Below are 22,934 nucleotides of genomic sequence, written 5' to 3'. Positions count from 1 at the left end.
ACATTCCGGCTGACCGCCACACCCAGTGTTTCCCCTTATTCAAACACCCCAGTACACAGGGTCCCCTCTTACGCAAACACCCCAGCACACAGGGTCTCCACTTACGCAAACACCCTAGCACACAGGGTCCCCTCATACACAAACACTCCCGCACACAGGGCCCCCTCTTACGCAAATACTCCCGCATACAGGGTCCCCACTTACGCAAACACCCCAGCACACAGGGCCCCCTCTTACGCAAATACTCCCGCATACAGGGTCCCCACTTACGCAAACACCCCAGCACACAGGGTCCCCTCATACACAAACACCCCAGCACACAGGGTCCCCACTTTCGCAAACACCCCAGCACACAGGGTCCCCCCTTACAAAATCATTTAAACCTTGTACACAATCTGCTTCCGTAAACATTTCACACTGCAGGACACATTATATTTTACCTGAATTACAGGTAGGGTAAACCAATTGTTCGGGGACAGATGGGTTGTGGATTCTGCACTCAATTTTTCTATTTTGTCCCCTGTATTATTGGGCAGTTACCGCTATTTTTATTGTATATAGCGGGGGTGCTATCCTGACCAACTGGGGGTCAGTGATCAAAAGGAGGACGGAGAAAAAGACAGTTGTAGATGGATGCACTCCGATCAGAAAGAATTTTTTACTTCTGTTTTAATAAACTTTGAATTTTAAAACCGTGGGGACTCCAGTTGTCTTTATTTATTTGGTATTGACAAGGAGTTACCCACTACTGCGAAATAAGAGGTTAAAAAAGGGATACGGTCATATTGTCTACAGCATTTAGGTCGACATGACTGAAGGTCGACAGGGTCATTAGCGACTTTTATAAGGTCGACGGGGTCATTAGGTCGACACGGGGAAGGTCGACATGCAAAAGGTCGACATGGGGTAAGTCGACATGTGCTGACACTGCACTAGGGCGTGGTGGGAGAAAAAAATAGTGTGCCGAGCGCAGCGAGCCATGCGAGGGGACGCGGTGCTATGTTGACGCTTGAAAAAGTTAAGAAAAAAAAAAACCATGTCGACTTTTTCCACTGTCGACCTAATGACCCTGTCGACCTAACACCAGTCGACCTATTGACCCTGTCGACCTAATGACCCTGTCGACCTCCAGTCATGTCGACCTAAATGCAGTCAACCTAATGCTTGTAGACCTAAATGCAGTCTGACGAATGATCCCATTCCGTTATACATATACACATAAAGTGACAAAGATAAACATTGGTGTTGGAAAGAATTTTAAAACGTGTAGGCAGACTCGTATAGGGGGATGCAAAGTGTGATGCTCAGGGAATGTTCCCTTGTGGCATATGCCTTGATGATTGTATGTCACACTGTTGGAAAGACTGGATACATTTTCTCATTGGCCTCAATGGGTTAAGAAGTGTGTGGATCTCTTAGGCCCTTATTCTGGTTGGTGCGGTCGAGCCGCATATGCGGCTCCGACCGCACCAGACGAATCCCCGCCCACCCTACGGATCGCCACGGCCGTCCGTACACGGACGGCTGGCGATCCGCATAAAAATGGTGGAGGCTACGCCTCCACCATGGTGGGAGCTGCCCCCTGCATTCGATGGTCGTCGACCATCGAAGGCAGGTCCGCACGCCGCGGCAGCTCCCGCAAGCTGAGACCACACGGACAATCGTCCGTGTGGTAGCTTGTATGGGGGCTGAAAGCTGACATCCGGCGACGTCAGCTTTCCGCCCCCATGAGTTGCGTCATGCCCTCATTAGCATGCGTACGCCCCGCGTTTGCATGGGAACGCCCATGAAACGCGGGGCGTATACATAGGGAAATGAGGGCATGAAGCCCCTCACTCCCCTATACGCCCCCTTTGCGGCGTAGTAACGTTATGTGCGGCGAATTCGCCTGCACATGCGCAGATTGACCTCTGCGCATGTGCAGACGGAAAACATCGGCGGTACGGCCGCACGCGGGCCGTACCGCGCGAATCAGAATAAGGGCCTTAGACAGTAATGTATTTTTCACACAATCAATTTTCCTGTACACCTTTCCACTGATCACTGCTGACCTCTACTGGTGACTGAGTATATAACTGCTGGCAATTTGCCTAGTCTTAAACAGCATAAATATACGATGTTATTGTAGACACACTTTAAGCTTCTGCCAGATGCATCTATTTAGCTGCTCATTGGCATTTGGTGGTTGGTCAGATGTATATTTTTGCAATCTTTATCTTCGTCACTTTATCTTGTATATGTATGTTTTGATTTTTTAACCTCTTATTTCCTTGTCAATACCAAATAAATAAAGACAACTGGAGTCCCCACGGTTTTAAACCAATTGTTCAGCAGCTCCACTCACTGCCGTTCCAGCCCCCACGGGTCCCCCAGCAACACCAGCACCCTGCAGGTTCCCCAGCAACGCCAGCACCCCGCGGGTCCCCCAATATTAGAGAACAGTACCTTTTTTTGCTACCTGATATAATAGAGCTTAGGCAAACCTGTTTCCCACATTGCAGGGGGGGTCAGAACCTCTACTATCGGGATATACTGTACTCTGTAAATCTCTCCCTTCATGTTCCATCATGTAATGTTCCGGTTACGTTACACTTACACTCTGAACCCTTTCCTGGTAGTATCAGGTGGACTTCTTCTCGCTCACCATTTCTTTTCAGCAGCCATGACTTGAAGAAGGTCTCCAAGCTTAGAACATCCCCCGGAGTGGAAGAAAACTCAATGTGACATACATGGGAACCTGGGTGACAAAGACCAATATGGCTGACAAAGCGATCAGTAAGCATACAGAGCGGATGACATACAGACGTGTTCCATACACTCATTTGGATCTGACTCTGGTGTGGTGATGGGGCTACCGGTATCCTCCGCGTCACATGAAACATGAAGGACCAGCATTCTGCGTAACGTGGTCAGATCAGCTTCCTGCAAACCATCGTCAAGCTCGGAGGCGATCTCACGTCCCAGGCGGGTGGACAGAACGGTCACCTGATGACGGAACAGACCAAGGAGCATTAGATAGTCACTGCCAATCACCAGATTCCGGTACTGATCAATATACTGAGTATACAGTAATCACCCCCCCCCCCCCCCCACAAACCCTTACTGGATTCCAGGTCCTGTAAATGGCACCTTTCCCATGTCAGATACCGGGTATTAATATATACTCCCATCCGCGTACCTTCTAGCTCCCTTATGGAAGTCCATGTCGCTATATGGGACCACGTGTGGCTCTAGAAATACTGTGTAAGGCACAAACACCTATAGTAGGTACGTACACTAATCCTTTCTACTGCACCAGCAGCTGTTCTCCTGAAGGGGGCGATCTCCAGCTATGGGAGAATATAGATGGGGCCTACATACATCGGGCTGGACACCACCCACAACTAATGATTCCCCCTGTGCCCATATCCCACCAGGCTTACAGCCTTCGGAAAGCTGGACTACTCTGTGTGCGTTCCATGGTTCCATTCTCAGCTAGGCATCGGGAACCTAAGATCTTTGGGCAACTCAAACACTATTAGTTCTCTACAGCCATGCACATACATCATTTGTAACCACCCACCATCCTGCCCAATATAAGAGATGTCCAACTGTCATATGGTGTATGGAAGTCGAGTTACACACACGCCATTTTAGGATAGTATGGCCGCCATTTTGGTTCGCAGAGTTGCGCAAATAAAGTTTCCATACCCGAGTATGTGTGACAAAGTGGACCAGAAGAGTAGCCATACTATCACACATAAATACATACTGACACTAAGTAAAATATAGTTAAAGGTTTAGAACGCCACACATAGCTTAGTTAGCCCTGCATACATCTGTCTGTATCGTGTTTAGTATCGTTCCGTTCCGTTCATTGTGCGAAGTATTCCGGTCATTGCGAATATTCCGCAATATACACGGCTCGATAGTTATGGACATAATCCACATTCCAGGGACAGTTTCTGTTAAAAGAATGTAACAGAGAAATCCAGATGAAACCAGTTCTTATCACTGCTGACGCCGAAACCACCAAACAAAGGACTCTTAAAGTTCACTCCCCTGGACCTAGCCAAACCAGTGTATCATTTTACTCCCCCAATCACAGCTGACCTGACATTCGACCTCTGACCAATGAGAACGGCCTTTGACCTCCCCTTTCTGACCCTATAAGATAGGCGACCCAGAGCAGCCAAAGTCTCTTCGGCACATCTACCTTCCCATGACTTTTCTACCGGACTATAGTTCAGCCCTGAACGATAGTGAGCTCTGACCGGACTGCACTTCGCATATTTGATGAGACGGGTAACGGTTGCATTAACGGTATTTATCCTTATTGTATTGGTTGGCTGATTGTGTCTTGTATCTGTATTCTTTCCACTTAGCAGAGTCTGTTTAGTGTTCATTGTTAGTATATTGTATTACTTGTTATACCTGTTTATTCTTATTTCTGTAACCCCCTTTTGTCCATTAGGGACTTAAATACAACTTTTTTTACGGAGTTCTTATCTCCTTATTTCTATACAGTGGTCGTGTCTGTTTATTCGCATAATAGCGACAAGGTATATTACGGACACTGTCCGATAAGGTATATTCGCAGATTAGAGACAAAGTACTGCGAAGGAATCTCTGATTAAGGTATTGGTTCTTGGTGTACATAATACAATAAAAGGTACGCTACGCTGCGCTACGCTTTGTTCGCACGTAGTTAGGTATAAAGGGTACGTTGGTTGCGGACTTATTACGTAACCAGCGCTTTTCACTTATTGTCTCTCTGGTCATATTTAATCGTCATTAACAATTGGGGGCGCGTCCGTCCGCTCCACATTCCAGAACTCAGTACCAGGCGTGCGACCCGACCTATACCAGCAAAAGGGTGGAAGTATTATCCATTGCTGGATAGGTCGGGTCCGCGGCGGTGCGGGGTTCGGGAAGTGCTAGCGCTGAACCCGGAGTACAATAAGTGAAAGCCACGTGTTTTAAAGTATATCATACCTAAGTGTTTAGTAAACTGTACTTCTGCCTGCCACAAGTAGTTTAACGGGGTATAGTGTCTTGGGTTGCTTGTTTATTACAGTATATGTACCACGTGCGATAAGGTTCGCACACGTGGAATCTGTGTTTATTATAGTACATAGAGGATCCCCTCTGTGCAAAACTATAATTGTTTATTGTTAGTTACCGCAAAAACAGGGACTCCGCCACGTGGCGACAAGTCCTGGGCCTTTTGCAGTAACGTAAAGCGTCTATTGTGTATTACGCAAGGTGCGCGCGCACGTGCCCATATCGGGAAATTTTCGCATCTTTGTACGTGATTTACGGATTAAGTGCGGGATTTATTTTGCATCTTGATACGTAACTTTCGGACGGAGTTAAGGGATTTATTCCACATTTAGGCGCAATTACTGCGTATAGTGAAACCCGAGTGCAACCTTGCAAATACACTATAGAACACATGGGTGGCCGATTCATCGGCGGCCTGTGAACAGCGCATGTACACACGTGGCTGTTCATTGGTACTGCACATGCAGCACACATAGGAACTCAAAGGTGAACAGTATTAAACCACTAGCTTTATTTAAACAGTATAGCAATATACTGTGGATAAGGTGGTGATTAAATAAAGAGAAAATAAGTTTTTTCTTTTTGTTCATTTTTTCATAAGCAAGCAACTCAAGCATTATTTTAATAGATTCCTATAGCGTATTATAAGGGATTTATACCTGCATAAGTATCTAGTGAAAAGCTACCAGCTTGGGAAGATTTTCTGTACAGAAATATTTCAAATATAAGCATAAGACCAAGGTGTAACCAGCGCCCAGTGTGAAACATAACTGAGGCGAACGGGTGTGTGACGGCACGACTCAGCGCAGTGTAGTCCAGTGTAGGACAGTCCAGTTAGGACCGGGTTCACGTGACGACGTGCCCATAGGAACTGCCCCTTCAGTGGAATTGATTCCGCTAGGAGGGTACAAGAAGATACATCGGAACGCACTTGTTTCCGATTAGCTACTTTAGAAATCCAATTTTTGGGGGTATAGGAAAACAAGTTTGTTATACCCTGGAAAAATTGTGCCGCACCAAGCAAGTTGGCTAGAAGTTCGCTGCTAGTTGAAAGACTTGGTGATTGAGTACATTACCTCGCATTGTGGGCTTCACGCTTGATTGCGGAATAGTGTCGCTGTGTGGAGAAGTGAGTGGTTGGGGAGCTCTCAACTTAAATAACCCACCGGTATCTATTAAGCTGTGAACGTTTATTCCTGTAATTATGGGTAATAACGGGTCACGCTGTGATAACGTGCATGTTAGGGAGGAAGCAAGCCGGCCAAAAGGATCGGCGGCTTTTATTATGTGCAGGAAGCACGGTGAACTCGCAGTTGTTTACCAAAATAAATGGAGAAAAATGACACAAGGCAGCAAGTTAGAATTTCCCAGTGTTGGTAGCTTCGATCCAGAAATCTTATCAGCAGTAAAAGATGAAATATGCCTACTCTCCAGTCGTAAGGAGAGAGTGAAGCATATAGATATTCTTAAATTGTGGCAGAAGGAAGGACAGGAACAATGGGGAACCAGAGGTCTGGCAATACTTGACGCAATCAGCCACAATAAAAATGCAACCGTTACAACCGCTGCCACAATAGAATCAGCTCCCCCACCCCCATATGTGCCGAAGGGGTTAATGACTCATAAGAAAAACATGAGTAATAATGTATCCATTGCTAACTTGTACCCTGTTTTTACCCCCTATAAGCAAGATACAGATTCACAAGGGAGATTCCTGACATCAGCCATCCCTTGCGAAGCTAGCGGAAAGGAGAGAGAGGCTGAGACAGCCCAAGCTGCTGCTGCCATTCTGGTCGAGGAGATGGCTGATGCCAGGAACACGATTGGAGACACAGGTAAGTACACACAACACAGCACAGAGATAGTTGCTCCTGGGATGTTGTCCAATGGTGCAGGGGGGATACAGATCCACCCTCTGCACACAGTGGAACCTCCTTGTGGGGGAGACGGGGATGAGGTAATGCCTGTAAAGGATAGTGACATGCACAATACATGGACACGATTGGAACGTCATTCAATCATCAAAAATTTCCCTGATCCCAGCAAAGATCTGGCAAAGTGTCAGAAATTTGTAAGGGAGCGAGGAAATTCAGATGAGCCCACCAATAAGGATTGGCGATACATGTTGAGAGCTTGCCTCCCTTCACACATAGATGTCCAGAAGTTCATTCGAGACAGTGGTGTGGAGGGCGATAAGATTTTAACTGAACAGGGCAACCAGGAAAATATACGCCTAATAAATATACAATTGGGTGTATATTTCCCAGCGACAGTTGAAAATACCCTAGGGTTCACCATCACACAGAAAGATGGTGAGTCCACCAGCGGATATTTCAACCGTGCTTTACAGGCGTTGCCAAAACACTCTGGTATCCCCAGCCCCAGGGACAACATACATCTTAAGGAAGGGATTGTCTCTGTGCTGATACAAGGTCTTAGGGAAAATCTGAGAACCAACATAGAAACCATTCACCCCAACTGCAGACAGATGTCAATACACACTTTAAAGAAATCTGCTGTTGATCTGGACAAACGATTTATGACAGAAAGACAAAACCAAATAGTATGTTTCAAATGTGGAAACAATGGACACATAGCCAGACATTGCAGGGTAAGTAACCATAGAAAACATAACACATATGTAAGTAACTGGGAGACACAATGGGAGAAGACAGGTAGGTCTCAACACATAGCCATAGCCCCACCTAGTAGCCAACGCCGCCCTAAGCATGACACATATATGCAAACAGGGAGTAGGACACACATACACCCCACATCCAGGTAACATAAGACAATATCTGAGGGAGGAGCCTCAGATATGGGTAAGTGGAATAGTTTAAATATAAAGTTTTTTTTTGTACCAAACCCGTTAACAATATTCCCTCCTGGTCTAGGTTGTGTCAAGCAATTAGTAGCAGCAATTGGGGTAACAGGAAAAATACAGCATTACCCACTGACGAAACCAGCAGATGTTACAAGCGGGCCTCTGCATACCAAACACTCTTTTCTGTTGGCTGCAGCGGCCCGACTAACCTCCTGGGTAGAGATTTACTATGTAAAATGGGATGTGTCATCTATTGCACCCCTGATGGGGTATTTCTGGACACTCCTAGAAAATTTACACAAGAAGTGCAAGATATGCTGGACAGTCCTCAGAGGCTAATGTTGTATTCCACTGTTATAGAGTCAAATCCATCTAAGGTAGCTAAAAACTACAGCACAAATACCGAGTTCCCTTTGAACTAAAGATGGGAAGGACACAGGATCAATGGCAACCATAGCTTCAATAGAAACCCTGTTAAAAACAGAAAGTATAGCGCCCCAAAGTACAGCCTCACCATTCGAAATCTGAGGTTGAGATGGAAAAATACCCAGTGAAATAACAAGGTTCCCAAAAGAGAACTTTTAGCTAAATACCCCTAGACACAGCCCATAGTCACAACCACACTGGGAAACAGAAAGAAAGGGAGGGCTTTACAAATCAGAACAGGAGTTGAAAAGGGTAAGAACCAAATAGTTGAGAGCCAATTCCCCCATAGTGCTAAATCCTGGTGTCATCAAAATAAAAGAAAATTTTCGGTTGAAAATAAATGTACACATTACTGTCATTAATATTTTCTACCCTTTTTGAGTTTCTCTCTCTTTCTTTTTTTCTTTTTTCCAATTTTTTCTCCTTCCCCTACTCTTCTGTTCCAGAAACCCACAAATCATAGAAAAATAGTTCGAAGAATCTGTCGCACTCCCAGCAGAGAAATACCATTGTGAATATGCGATACCCCATAAAGCGAGTAGTCACAATATATTTTTCAGTAAATCTTGAACAAAGTCCCAGTAACTTTAAGCATTACTCCCAAATGTTACCCAGGGCAACCACAGCCACCATCTTGTGAAAAGCAGTCCAAGTAATGCACAAAGCATTCCCCTTCTACAAAGAATGAAAAGGGTTGTAAAACGCATTTACATATAAATAGGTGCAATCACAATACCCATGTCTTCACAGACAGATGTGGATAAAGAAGGAGAAACAGGCCTGATTACAGCTTTTGCCATGGGTAAAACTGAGACAAGAGACCATGTGATTTAGAATATTAGACCTGCTGAGGGGGCGACAGATATAGTGACGTAAGAAACCTGGTGATGCCAGCCTGACCAATGTCGTACTGCAGTGTGCAATTAAACCCTATTATTTGAGCACTTCCTACTTGTCTACACAGTGTAGTTGCCATAGCACTACTGGTAAACAAAACTGAGAATGTGGTGTTGGGGTGTGTTTTAACTGTTTATGCTCCTCATATAGTCTGGACACTCCTAAAATTCTGCCTAAACATGTGAAAAATATTCATCAGCCAAGTTCACTAAATGGGAACTTGCATTGATGTTACCAGTAAAATGGGTAATATTGTAAACCCAGCAACACTCTTACCAGGTGTGCCCGCCAAAGGCACAAAGGGTGGATTGGTGCTGAGGTTGCTGGAATGGTGGAATTTAGTGGGAGCCGAGACGAATATGATTGCATGACATGTTTGAGTCAGACCTTTTGCAGCAGGCCCCCAAAGGGTGGTAACAACCCATTGGAAGAGGTAATTCATTTTTTTTTCATTCTTTCCACAACACCGAGAGGGAAAATTGTACACTGGCTATACCGTAATAGATGGAAAAGGCATAGTAGAGGCTGAACCCATTGGACGCCTCACTCAGCAACAGCAGTCTCATTAATAGTACTGCGAACTGAGAGAAAAACAGCCAATATTCATGCCGACTCCAAGTATGTTTGTTGGGGTAATACAGAAGATCTTAGGCCCTATGGCGCCTCAGATGTTTTGTTTCAGTAGCTGGCACTCCAGTGGCACAAGCGTTGTAAGTTTAAAAGATTTCTGACAGTCACACAGCTGCCGGACAGAGTGGCTGTTATCAAGTGTAGAGGCCACATCCTCGATGAGGATTCAGTGTCACTTGATAATGAACATGCTGGCAAGGCAGCTGGGTGAGCCATGCGCTCTGCGGATAATGTTTGTGTTCCCCCTGTAAATATCAGTATATTCACATAGAAATACAAGATTTGTGTCCCCTGCAGGAGAAGCAGTCTGGAAGCCGAAGGGATGTGGACAGGAATAGAAAGATGGACAAGGAAAACCAGTGACTCTGAGAACATGCCAAACTGTCAGGACAGAGATAGCCCATGGCCTGACTTGTCTTGACAGGGAAGGTATGTGGAAAAATTAGTCCGAAATTTCTGGCGTGCCCACAGACAGGTAAGACGACAGGATCATGCCTTACTTGTCTGGGGGGGAAAGAAACTGCAACGGTTGTTCCCACAGAGCCATCTCCACATCCCTCCTCCAGCAGGATCCTCTGCAGGTAATACAAAATTGGCTTCGTACAGTCCACTCTAGAAGCATTTATTTATTTATTTTTTTATATATATATATGTGTTGATGTTTGTGTGTATAGATATAGCAGCCCAGAAGCACCCTTGAGTATGCAAGTATATTTATATATATGAAAGGTTTAAGTCATGTATGAACCTTCAGGGACTGATGGTACACCCCATAATCTCTTTTGTAGTAGTAGAATCACTCTCAGAACTCCACCTCATTGGTCCCCATCGAAACATTGCTTGGCGGGCAGCCACAGGTTATGGTAATCCCACAAGGAGATCCTAGACCACAAATGCAAGTGATGTATCCACACCTGGAAAACTGCAGCAAAAGGACTTTGTTGACACCTGTTGTGAACTGTCATAACCATGAACCAGGGGATGTTGTTGTTGTTTCCCTTGCTTTGCCATATACAGGTTGCTTGATAGACCTTTGGAAAGGACCACCCCAGATCTTGTTGACCAGCACTACCTCAATAACAAAGTCGCAGAGAGAGAGATTCGGGTACGTTCGTCCTACTGCCAAAGGAACAGAAAACCAAAAGGTCCTTACACTCGAGGGCGAAAGAAAGAAATCGCTAAGAGGCACCATTTCGGGAGGACTGGAGAGCAGCTAAGGTCAAGCAACCTGTACAAGCTACAAAAGGGACTGTGACACACCCCACTGGTAACAGGTTGGAAGGATCACTAACCAAATTTTTCCTTTCTCAGTTTTCTCTATTGTTGTGGGTCCTATTTTTGTCTCCCCCCCACTATCCGTTATCTTCAAAATCAAGGATACCGCCGCCGCACTGCTGCCAGGCATTGGACGGACGATACAGAGTTCTGAGAGTGTGTTACCCATCCCAGTTTAGGTCAAGGTAGAATCTATAAACTTGATACATTACCCAGGACCGGATGTTTGATAGTGATAATACCATCATACTTAAAAGCATACCAAAAAGAGAGACAACAAAGAGTTCAAGGGTCTGTTGTCACAAACAATACCTACCAAAGGATGCCATATCTGAAAAACGTGTATATGTTGTAACCACCCCTGTTTTTATTTTAATCCCAAAACTGTACATTATCCTTCGTGACCCTGAGTAGATTGTTCGATAAATGCGGCCCATCGTTTATCCATGATCCTGGATCGGCCGAGAGCAGATGGTTTACTCCCCTTATATGTTTAATTCATGTATCCCAATTTCTCTGTTAGGATTATGAATTTCTGTATTGTCGTGTGAAATGTTTTGTATTGTAACAGTTTTATATTTACTGTTAAAGGGTGGACTATGGAAGTCGAGTTACACACACGCCATTTTAGGATAGTATGGCCGCCATTTTGGTTCGCAGAGTTGCGCAAATAAAGTTTCCATACCCGAGTATGTGTGACAAAGTGGACCAGAAGAGTAGCCATACTATCACACATAAATTCATAAATACATACTGACACTAAGTAAAATATAGTTAAAGGTTTAGAACGCCACACATAGCTTAGTTAGCCCTGCATACATCTGTCTGTATCGTGTTTAGTATCGTTCCGTTCCGTTCATTGTGCGAAGTATTCCGGTCATTGCGAATATTCCGCAATATACACGGCTCGATAGTTATGGACATAATCCATATTCCAGGGACAGTTTCTGTTAAAAGAATGTAACAGAGAAATCCAGATGAAACCAGTTCTTATCACTGCTGACGCCGAAACCACCAAACAAAGGACTCTTAAAGTTCACTCCCCTGGACCTAGCCAAACCAGTGTATCATTTTACTCCCCCAATCACAGCTGACCTGACATTCGACCTCTGACCAATGAGAACGGCCTTTGACCTCCCCTTTCTGACCCTATAAGATAGGCGACCCAGAGCAGCCAAAGTCTCTTCGGCACATCTACCTTCCCATGACTTTTCTACCGGTCTATAGTTCAGCCCTGAACGATAGTGAGCTCTGACCGGACTGCACTTCGCATATTTGATGAGACGGGTAACGGTTGCATTAACGGTATTTATCCTTATTGTATTGGTTGGCTGATTGTGTCTTGTATCTGTATTCTTTCCCCTTAGCAGAGTCTGTTTAGTGTTCATTGTTAGTATATTGTATTACTTGTTATACCTGTTTATTCTTATTTCTGTAACCCCCTTTTGTCCATTAGGGACTTAAATACAACTTTTTTTACGGAGTTCTTATCTCCTTATTTCTATACAGTGGTCGTGTCTGTTTATTCGCATAATAGCGACAAGGTATATTACGGACACTGTCCGATAAGGTATATTCGCAGATTAGAGACAAAGTACTGCGAAGGAATCTCTGATTAAGGTATTGGTTCTTGGTGTACATAATACAATAAAAGGTACGCTACGCTGCGCTACGCTTTGTTCGCACGTAGTTAGGTATAAAGGGTACGTTGGTTGCGGACTTATTACGTAACCAGCGCTTTTCACTTATTGTCTCTCTGGTCATATTTAATCGTCATTAACAGGTGGAGGAGTATTCCTGGTGGGATCGGATGGGAATCACTCAGGAGGTGGAAGGGAATGTGGTCCCATGCACCGCATAGGTCTATGGCCCTCGCTAATATTACGGACCTGCTCTCCCTGTATAAAAGGCTCCCTACCACAACATATTGATAATGCAGTCAAGGTGACCAAGTGGAAATTCTATTGCCCCCACAGACTGGGGACTGGGTGTAGCAGACATGACTATTGTATGTGTATGGCGAACCAGGCTACACCGGCCAGGACTGTAGCGTTCCACCTGGGTAACGTGGACTTTCCTATGGTCTTACTGAACAGATACCCCTTGGCTGTGCATTGGAAGGTACATGGGATTCTCCCTTTCCCATCTCGACAACTCCACCCATTCTCAAGCTGATAGACTTTACCATTACTGCTCTGTCTGACCTGTCAATAAGGAAGAAATGGCCAACAAAAACCCTTACTGGAGAACGGCCGCCTAGCACCCTCCTCTCACCCAGTCTGCCACGTGACACGTGATGCACCCTACGGCATCGCAGGCCACAGCACCATGCCCAATAAGACTGGAGCCATGCAGACCGCCAGCCAACAAGCATTTAGCAGCAGGCTAGCCTGGCCTAGGTTCTCATGTGGCGCTACACAGGTAGGGTAGAGCCACTGGAAGCTCTCGTTGGTGAGTACGGGTAATAGAGCACACTGCACAGCAAATTCTACACTTAAAATTACAAAGGTTATGGCAATCGGCTATTCTACCTTCCAGGCCACAGTGCATGACCACCCCGATCTCTCTCTAGTTCCCGTTACATGTCTAGTAGCAGCTTTCCATCACTGTAAAACATTGCTGTGAGCGTTACCAGTCACCTCCACGAAGCAGCTTGGTAAGCCGGTTCCAGAAGTGCTGTGCTGCATAAGCTGTTTGTTCTGCTGCAGAGCATCCAGGATAGCTAAAGGGAGGGTCCTGCTCCTCACAGATCCCAAACCTTCCACAGGCACGGAGCGCAACTCTGACAGGCATCTCTGCAGGCGGAGTAAATTACCTCTGACCTCCTGCAGATAGGAACAGATACCAAGGTAACACATCCTCATAGAGGCTTTGTCGGCGGCCAGGGCTAGCCTGCTCCTGACTGGGTGGGCCAGCAAGAAGAAACACTGAGAAGAAGTACTAGGAACCACAGACAGCAGCTACTTAAGAGAAAGAACACTGGGAGGATAGCTACGAGGGAGGAAGAGCTGAGGAAAATACTGAGAGGACAGCTGCCTGGGAGGAAGTGCTGAGGAAGCACTGTGAGGACAGCTACAGTACCTGGGAGGAAGGGCTGAGGAAACACTGAGAGGACAGCTACCTAGGAGGAAGGGCTGAGGAAAATACTGAGAGGACAGCTGCCTGGGAGGAAGTGCCGAGGAAGCACTGAGAAGACAGCTACAGTACCTGGGAGGAAGGGCTGAGGAAACACTGAGAGGACAGCTACCTAGGAGGAAGGGCTGAGGAAAATACTGAGAGGACAGCTGCCTGGGAGGAAGTGCCGAGGAAGCACTGAGAGGACAGCTACAGTACATAGGAGGAAGTGCTGAGGAATCACAGAGGACAGCTACATAGGAGGAATTGCTGAGGAAACACTGAGAGGACAGCTACATAGGAGGAAGGGCTGAGGAATCACAGAGGACAGCTACATAGGAGGAAGCTGTGAGGAAACACTGACAGGACAGCTACATAGGAGGAAACTCTGAGGAAATACTGAGCGGACAGCTACATATGAGAGACTAGGTGATTCATCGCGCCCTACGGGCGCTCTTCACACCGGCGTAAGGGGCTACGCCCCTTAATTTGAGAACATTTGTATTGTGAGAAATATGGTTAGAATTGTATGAAAGATGCCCTGTATTGCAGCTTCTGGCAGTGGGTGAGGGTCCAGCGTGGCAGCACAGGAGTACCGGACGGTGGCCCTGAGTCAGTGTCTCCTCCTACTGGGTGGGAGTTAGGGTGCATGAGAGCAGGAGGCTGGGATATGAGGCATGATAGGGGTATGTGGGCAACACAGCGTCAGCGATTACCCAGTGGTGGAAGTTACGGTTCAGGAGAGCAGGAAGCTGGGTAGTGATAGGGGTGTGTGGGCATACGGGGGACTAAAGAGGGTGGTGGACACTGTGCAGCTTCTGCCAGTGGGTGAGGGTCCAGCGTGGCAGCACAGAAATACAGGAGTCAGTGTCTCCTCCGACTGGGTGGGAGTTAGGGTGCATGAGAGCAGGAGGCTGGGCGGTAAAGCATGATAGGGAAATGTGGGCAACACAGGGTGAGCGGGTCTCCACTGGCGGAAGTTACGGGGCAGGAGAACAGGAGGCAGGGCAGTGTCCTCCTACATTGATGGCAAAAGTATTCAACATCGGCCATAAACCATCGATTATTTGAAAATCATTGATGGTCGATGGGCATCCCTAGAACTGGAGGAGGGTGGGGGACAGTATGCAGCTCCCGGCAGTGGGTGAGCGTCTCCTCCCACTGGGAGGGAGTGAGCGTGCATGAGAGCAGGAGGCTGTATAATAGTGGTATGTGGGCAAGACATTGATAAAAGTTGTGGCGCTGGTGCAGAGGGCAGTGGGGAAACCTGCAGTGCGGCAGCCAGGGCCGGATTTCCCACCTAGGGGCGGTACCTGCTTGTGGTGGTACAGGATCCCCCATTGTCACGGGGGTACGTGAAATGCGGGAGCGGGGGCCGCGGTGGTCCGCTGGGGGGTGGAATTGCCGGAAGGGGGTCTGGGGGGTCTGCAAATTGCGGGAGGGGGGGGGTGGTGTGTGGGGATCCGCGGTTAGCGGGAGGGGGCGGGGGTCCGCAAATCGTGGGCGGGGGGGGCTTGAATCGTGGGAAGGGGGGTCCGCAAATTGCGGGAGGGGGGTTGTCGGGGTTAGTGAATTGCGGGAGGGGGAGTTGCGGAGGTCCGTGAATTGCGGGAGGGGCGCGTGGGGTGCCGTGAGTCAAGGGGGGGTGGTGCGGGGGTCCGTGAATCACGGGAGGGGTCATGAATCGCAGGAGGCGGGGGTCGTGGGGGGGCTGCGAATCGCAGGAGGGGGGGTGTGGGGGGTTGCCGTGAATTGCATGAGGGGGGCCTGAATCAAGGGAGGGTGGGCGCAGGGGGGTGGTGCGGGGGTCCGTGAATCGCGGGAGGGGGCATGAATCGCGGGAGGGGGGGTCATGGGGGGTTCCGAATCGCAGGAAGGGGGGTATGGGGGGTGCCGTGAATTGCGTGAGGGGGGCATGAATCGCGGGAGGGGGGTCCCCGAATGTGTGAATTACGGGGCGGTCGCAAATCGCGAGAGGTGCCGAGGGGGCCCGCAAATCGCGGGAGGGGGGCGCTACGGGGGGTTTCGTGAATCGCGGGAGGGGGGGTCGTGGGTGGTTGCGAATCGCAGGAAGGGGGGTGTGGGGGGTGCCGTGAATTGCGTGAGGGGGGCATGAATCGCGGGAGGTGGGGTCCCCGAATGTGTGAATTAGGGGGCGGTCGCAAATCGCGAGAAGTGCAGAGGGGCCCCGCAAATCGCGGGAGGGGGGCGCTACGGGGGGTTACGTGAATCGCGGTAGGGGGTGGCGCGAATTGCGGGAGGGGGGTCGCAAATCACAGTAGGGGGGGTGCCGTGAATCGCGGGAGGGGGGGTCGTGGGGGGCCCTTTTAATGCCGGGAGGGGGGGTCCCGCGAATCGTGGGAGGGGAGGATGCAGGGGTCCTGCGAATCGCGGGAGGGGGCTCGCGGGAGGGAGGGGTCGCTGGGGTCCCGCGATTTGCGGGAGGGTCGCGGGGGTCTCGCGGGAGGGGGTTGTCGCGGAGGTCCAGCGAATCGCGGGAGGGGGTGGTCGGGTCTGGGACGGATATTAGACAGCACTTACATCGACACCATTAGTTCGACAGCTCAATAGGTCGACATGGTTTTAGGTCGACATACCTTTAGGTCGACATTTTTTTAGGTCGACAGAGTCTATGTCGACAGTCAAAAGGTCGACCTGGGTTTTTTCACTGTTTTTTTGGCCGAAATGTCGACACAATCGACATGGACACAGTTTGAAGTGTACCGCAGCCGCTCGCTATGCTTCGGGCACTATTTTATTCTCCCACCACGCCCTAGTGTGGATAGTAGGGCATGAAATACCGCCTGTCGGCACATGTCGGCTCAATAAACAGTGAAAAAACCCATGTCGACCTTTTGACTGTCGACATAGACACTGTCGACCTAATGGCAGTGTCGACCTAAAACGTGTCGACCTAATGACATGTCGACCTAATGGTATGTCGACCTAAAACCATGTCGACCTATTGAGCTGTCGAACTAATGGTGTCGATGTAATGGCTGTCGATGTAGGTGCTGTCTAACAATAGTCCGGATACCGGGGTGGTCGCGGGGGTCCCGCGAATCGCGGGAGGGGGGGTTCGCGGGGGTCCCGCGAATCACAGGAGGGGGGGTCGCGGGGGTCCCGCGACTCGCGGGAGGGTGGAAAGCGGGAGTCCCGCGAATCGCAGGAGGGGGGGTGCGGGGTCCCGCGAATGGCGGGAGGGGGGGTCACGGCGGTTCCGCAAATCGCGGGAGAGGGGGGTCACGAGGTCCCGCGAATCGCGGGAGGGGGGGTCGCGGGGGTCCCGCGATTCGCGGGAGGGGGGGTGCGGGGGTCCCGCGATTCGCGGGAGGGGGGAAAGCGGGGGTTCCGCAAATCGCGGGAGGGGGGGGTGGCGGGGGTCCAGCGAATCGCAGGAGGGGGGGGTCGCGGGGGTCCCGCGAATGGCGGGAGGGGGGGTCACGGGGGTTCCGCAAATCGCGGGAGGGGGGGTCGCGGGGGTCCTGGCAGAGGGTAGGGATGTGCAGGAGTAATGGTGAATGGTGGCTGTGGAGTAATGGTGGATGGTGGGCGTGTACTGTAGCCCTGGCTGGGCGGGGGGAGGTGATGTCAAGGGGGTGGAACATGAAAACACATGAAAGTGAAACTGTTCTACACAGGAACGTTCTCCACAGGGGTTGAGTGACAGATCTGGCTAAATATATAAGAGATAGCTGAGTAACCCTACACATTACATTTTGATGCTCTGAGTATCTTACCAGCAGGGGTAGCAGGCACTGATGTCTCTCCCGCACAGTGTAGATACTCAGCAGTTCTCCAGGTCGGGCAGTTACTGCACTTAGACAGAAAGTGTTACCGAGAGCCTCACACAGCTCTGTCCTCACTGCAGACCAGCCTGGGAGGCAGACATCTAACAGTAGTACACGAGGGTACTCCCTACCATGACTGGCAGCCATCCTACACACAAATGACATAGGGGTTGGGTACGTGCGACCAGTAAATGGTATATAAGGGAATTTAGCAATACTCAATAACCAGAGAAGACACAAACAGACTTAATCCCCTACGCAAATACATAGAACCCACTTATTATAACACTCACATGGCTAAAATATAATTATCATTTCTGAAACCCGTCTACTGAAACATTTAACATCCACGTGTAAATCTGTCCCCATAAAGCTGTACCCTATAGATTATTTACCAAAGCTATAGCTATATACATCCCTTCACCCCCATTATACCACAGATATAACTATATACATTACCTCACCCCATTATACCACAGGTATACATCCCCTCACACCATTATACCACAGCTATGTACATCCCCTCACACCATTATACCACAGCTATATACATCCCCTCACACCATTATACCACAGCTATATACATCCCCTCACACCATTATACCACAGCTATATACATCCCCCTCACACCATTATACCACAGGTATACATCCCCTCACACCATTATACCACAGCTATATACATCCCCTCACACCATTATACCACAGTTATATACATCCCTTCACCCCCATTATACCACAGATATAACTATATACATCCCCTCACCCCATTATACCACAGGTATACATCCCCTCACACCATTATACCACAGCTATGTACATCCCCTCACACCATTATACCACAGCTATATACATCCCCCCTCACACCATTATACCACAGGTATACATCCCCTCACACCATTATACCACAGGTATACATCCCCTCACACCATTATACCACAGCTATGTACATCCCCTCACACCATTATACCACAGCTATATACATCCCCCCTCACACCATTATACCACAGGTATACATCCCCTCACACCATTATACCACAGGTATACATCCCCTCACACCATTATACCACAGGTATACATCCCCTCACACCATTATACCACAGCTATGTACATCCCCTCACACCATTATACCACAGCTATTTACATCCCCCCTCACACCATTATACCACAGGTATACATCCCCTCACACCATTATACCACAGCTATATACATCCCCTCACACCATTATACCACAGCTATATACATCCCCCTCACACCATTATACCACAGCTATATAGATCCCCCCTCACACCATTATACCACAGCTATATACATCCCCTCACACCATTATACCACAGCTATATACATCCCCTCACACCATTATACCACAGCTATATACATCCCCCCTCCCACCATTATACCACAGCTATATACATCCCCTCCTCCCACCATTATACCACAGCTATATACATCCCCTCCCACCATTATACCACAGCTATATACATCCCCTCACACCATTATACCACAGCTATATACATCCCCTCACCCCATTATACCACAGCTATATACATCCCCTCACCCCATTATACCACAGATATAACTATATACATCCCCTCAACCCATTATACCACAGCTATATACATCCCCTCACACCATTATACCACAGCTATGTACATCCCCTCACACCATTATACCACAGCTATATACATCCCCCCTCACACCATTATACCACAGCTATATACATCCCCTCCCACCATTATACCACAGCTATATACAACCCCCTCCCACCATTATACCACAGCTATATACATCCCCTCACACCATTATACCACAGCTATATACATCCCCTCACACCATTATACCACAGCTATATACATCCCCTCACACCATTATACCACAGGTATATACATCCCCTCACACCATTATACCACAGATATAACTATATACATCCCCTCAACCCATTATACCACAGCTATATACATCCCCTCACACCATTATACCACAGCTATGTACATCCCCTCACACCATTATACCACAGCTATATACATCCCCCCTCACACCATTATACCACAGCTATATACATCCCCTCCCACCATTATACCACAGCTATATACAACCCCCTCCCACCATTATACCACAGCTATATACATCCCCTCACACCATTATACCACAGCTATATACATCCCCTCACACCATTATACCACAGCTATATACATCCCCTCACACCATTATACCACAGGTATATACATCCCCTCACACCATTATACCACAGCTATATACATCCCCTCACACCATTATGCCACAGCTATATACATCCCCTCACACCATTACACCACAGCTATATACATCCCCCTCACACCATTATACCACAGCTATATACATCCCCCCTCAGACCATATGCCACAGCTATATACATCCCCCTCACACCATTATACCACAGCTATATACATCCCCCTTACACCATTATACCACAGCTATTTACATCCCCTCACACCATTATACCACAGGTATACATCCCCTCACCCCATTATACCACAGGTATACATCCCCTCACACCATCATACCACAGGTATACATCCCCTCACACCATCATACCACAGCATTATACCACAGGTATACATCCCCCTCACAGCATTATACCACAGGTATACATCCCCCTCACAGCATTATACCACAGGTATACATCCCCCTCACAGCATTATACCACAGCTATATACATCCCCTCACACCATTATACCACAGCTATATACATCCCCCTCACACCATTATACCACAGCTATATACATCCCCCTCACACCATTATACCACAGCTATAACTATATAAATCCCCTCACACCATTATACCACAGCTATATACATCCCCTCACACCATCATACCACAGCTATATACATCCCCCTCACACCATCATACCACAGCTATATACATCCCCTCACACCATTATACCACAGCTATATACATCCCCCTCACACCATTATACCACAGCTATATACATCCCCTCACACCATTATACCAAAGCTATAGCTATATACATCCCCACACCCCATTATACCACAGATATAACTATATACATCCCCTCACACCATTATACCACAGCTATATACATCCCCTCACACCATTATACCACAGCTATATACATCCCCTCACCCCATTATACCACAGCTATATACATCCCCCTCACACCATTATACCACAGCTATATACATCCCCTCACACCATTATACCACAGGTAAACATCACCCTCACACCATTATACCACAGCTATATACATCCCCTCACACCATTATACCACAGCTATATACATCCCCTCACCCCATTATACCACAGCTATATACATCCCCTCACCCCAATATACCACAGGTATACATCCCCTCACACCATTATACCACAGCTATATTAGATTAGATTAGATACGTCTTTATTGTCATCACCCCAATTAGGGTGACAAAATTCAGTTTAGCATCCATCCAAATACATACATATAATAAAATACAAAAATGATCCACAGGTAATTTACCATAAAACTTAAGTCCCAATTACCCTCCCCCCATGACCCAAATTAGCATTTAATTCTAAAATGGCCCTGGGAAAAAAACTATTCTTCATCCTACTGGTCCTATTCCTTAGGCAGCTAAACCGTCTACCCGATGGCAGTAATACAAACAACCCATTAGCCGGGTGGGTACCATCTTTTAAGATATTATGCGCCCTACGCAGACACCGCTTCCGCTGAATGTCATCAGCAGAGGGGAGAGTAGATATACATTCCCTTACAGCATTATACCACAGCTATATACATCCCCTCACAGCATTAAACCACAGCTATATACATCCCCTCACAGCATTATACCACAGCTATATACATCCCCTCACAGCATTATACCACAGCTATATACATCCCCCCTCACACCATTATACCACAGCTATATACATCCCCTCACACCATTATACCACAGCTATATACATCCCCTCACACCATTATACCACAGCTATATACATCCCCCTCCCAGCATTATACCACAGCTATATACACATCCCCTCACAGCATTATACCACAGCTATATACATCCCCCTCACACCATTATACCACAGCTATATACATCCCCCCTCACACCATTATACCACAGCTATATACATCCCCTCACACCATTATACCACAGCTATATACATCCCCTCACACCATTATACCACAGCTATATACATCCCCTCACAGCATTATACCACAGCTATATACATCCCCTCACAGCATTATACCACAGCTATATACATCCCCCTCACACCATTATACAACAGCTATATACATCCCCCTCACACCATTATACCACAGGTATACATCCCCTCACCCCATTATACCACAGGTATACATCCCCTCACACCATCATACCACAGGTATACATCCCCTCACACCATCATACCACAGCATTATACCACAGGTATACATCCCCCTCACAGCATTATACCACAGGTATACATCCCCCTCACAGCATTATACCACAGGTATACATCCCCCTCACAGCATTATACCACAGCTATATACATCCCCTCACACCATTATACCACAGCTATATACATCCCCCTCACACCATTATACCACAGCTATATACATCCCCCTCACACCATTATACCACAGCTATAACTATATAAATCCCCTCACACCATTATACCACAGCTATATACATCCCCTCACACCATCATACCACAGCTATATACATCCCCCTCACACCATCATACCACAGCTATATACATCCCCTCACACCATTATACCACAGCTATATACATCCCCCTCACACCATTATACCACAGCTATATACATCCCCTCACACCATTATACCAAAGCTATAGCTATATACATCCCCACACCCCATTATACCACAGATATAACTATATACATCCCCTCACACCATTATACCACAGCTATATACATCCCCTCACACCATTATACCACAGCTATATACATC

General features: G+C 47.5%; 1 protein-coding gene across 4 annotated transcripts in view; it reads right to left on the bottom strand.

Annotated features, from left to right (window-relative positions):
* The window catches only part of M1AP (meiosis 1 associated protein), a 41,991-nt gene that overhangs the window by 16,068 nt on the left and 2,989 nt on the right, over positions 1-22,934 (bottom strand). For 3 of the 4 annotated variants that reach the window (XR_014472894.1, XM_083179073.1, XM_083179081.1), the window contains exons 2-5: positions 17,950-18,148; positions 13,735-13,920; positions 2,817-2,985; positions 2,597-2,737 (exon numbers count right to left, since the gene is read on the bottom strand). Coding sequence is in view for 3 of the 4 variants with exons in the window: in XM_083179073.1 (XP_083035199.1) it covers positions 2,597-2,737; positions 2,817-2,985; positions 13,735-13,920; positions 17,950-18,147 (694 nt within the window). In the remaining variant the exon portion in view is untranslated. The remainder of the gene's footprint in view (positions 1-2,596; positions 2,738-2,816; positions 2,986-13,734; positions 13,921-17,949; positions 18,149-22,934) is intronic. The other variant, XM_083179090.1, reaches the window with a different exon arrangement.

This window comes from Crinia signifera, chromosome 1, assembly GCF_055691185.1.
Source record: "Crinia signifera chromosome 1, ASM5569118v1, whole genome shotgun sequence".
NCBI classification, from domain to species: Eukaryota; Metazoa; Chordata; class Amphibia; order Anura; family Myobatrachidae; genus Crinia; species Crinia signifera.
Note: the sequence above shows the minus strand (reverse complement) of the source record. Positions and strands in the feature narration are given on the sequence as shown.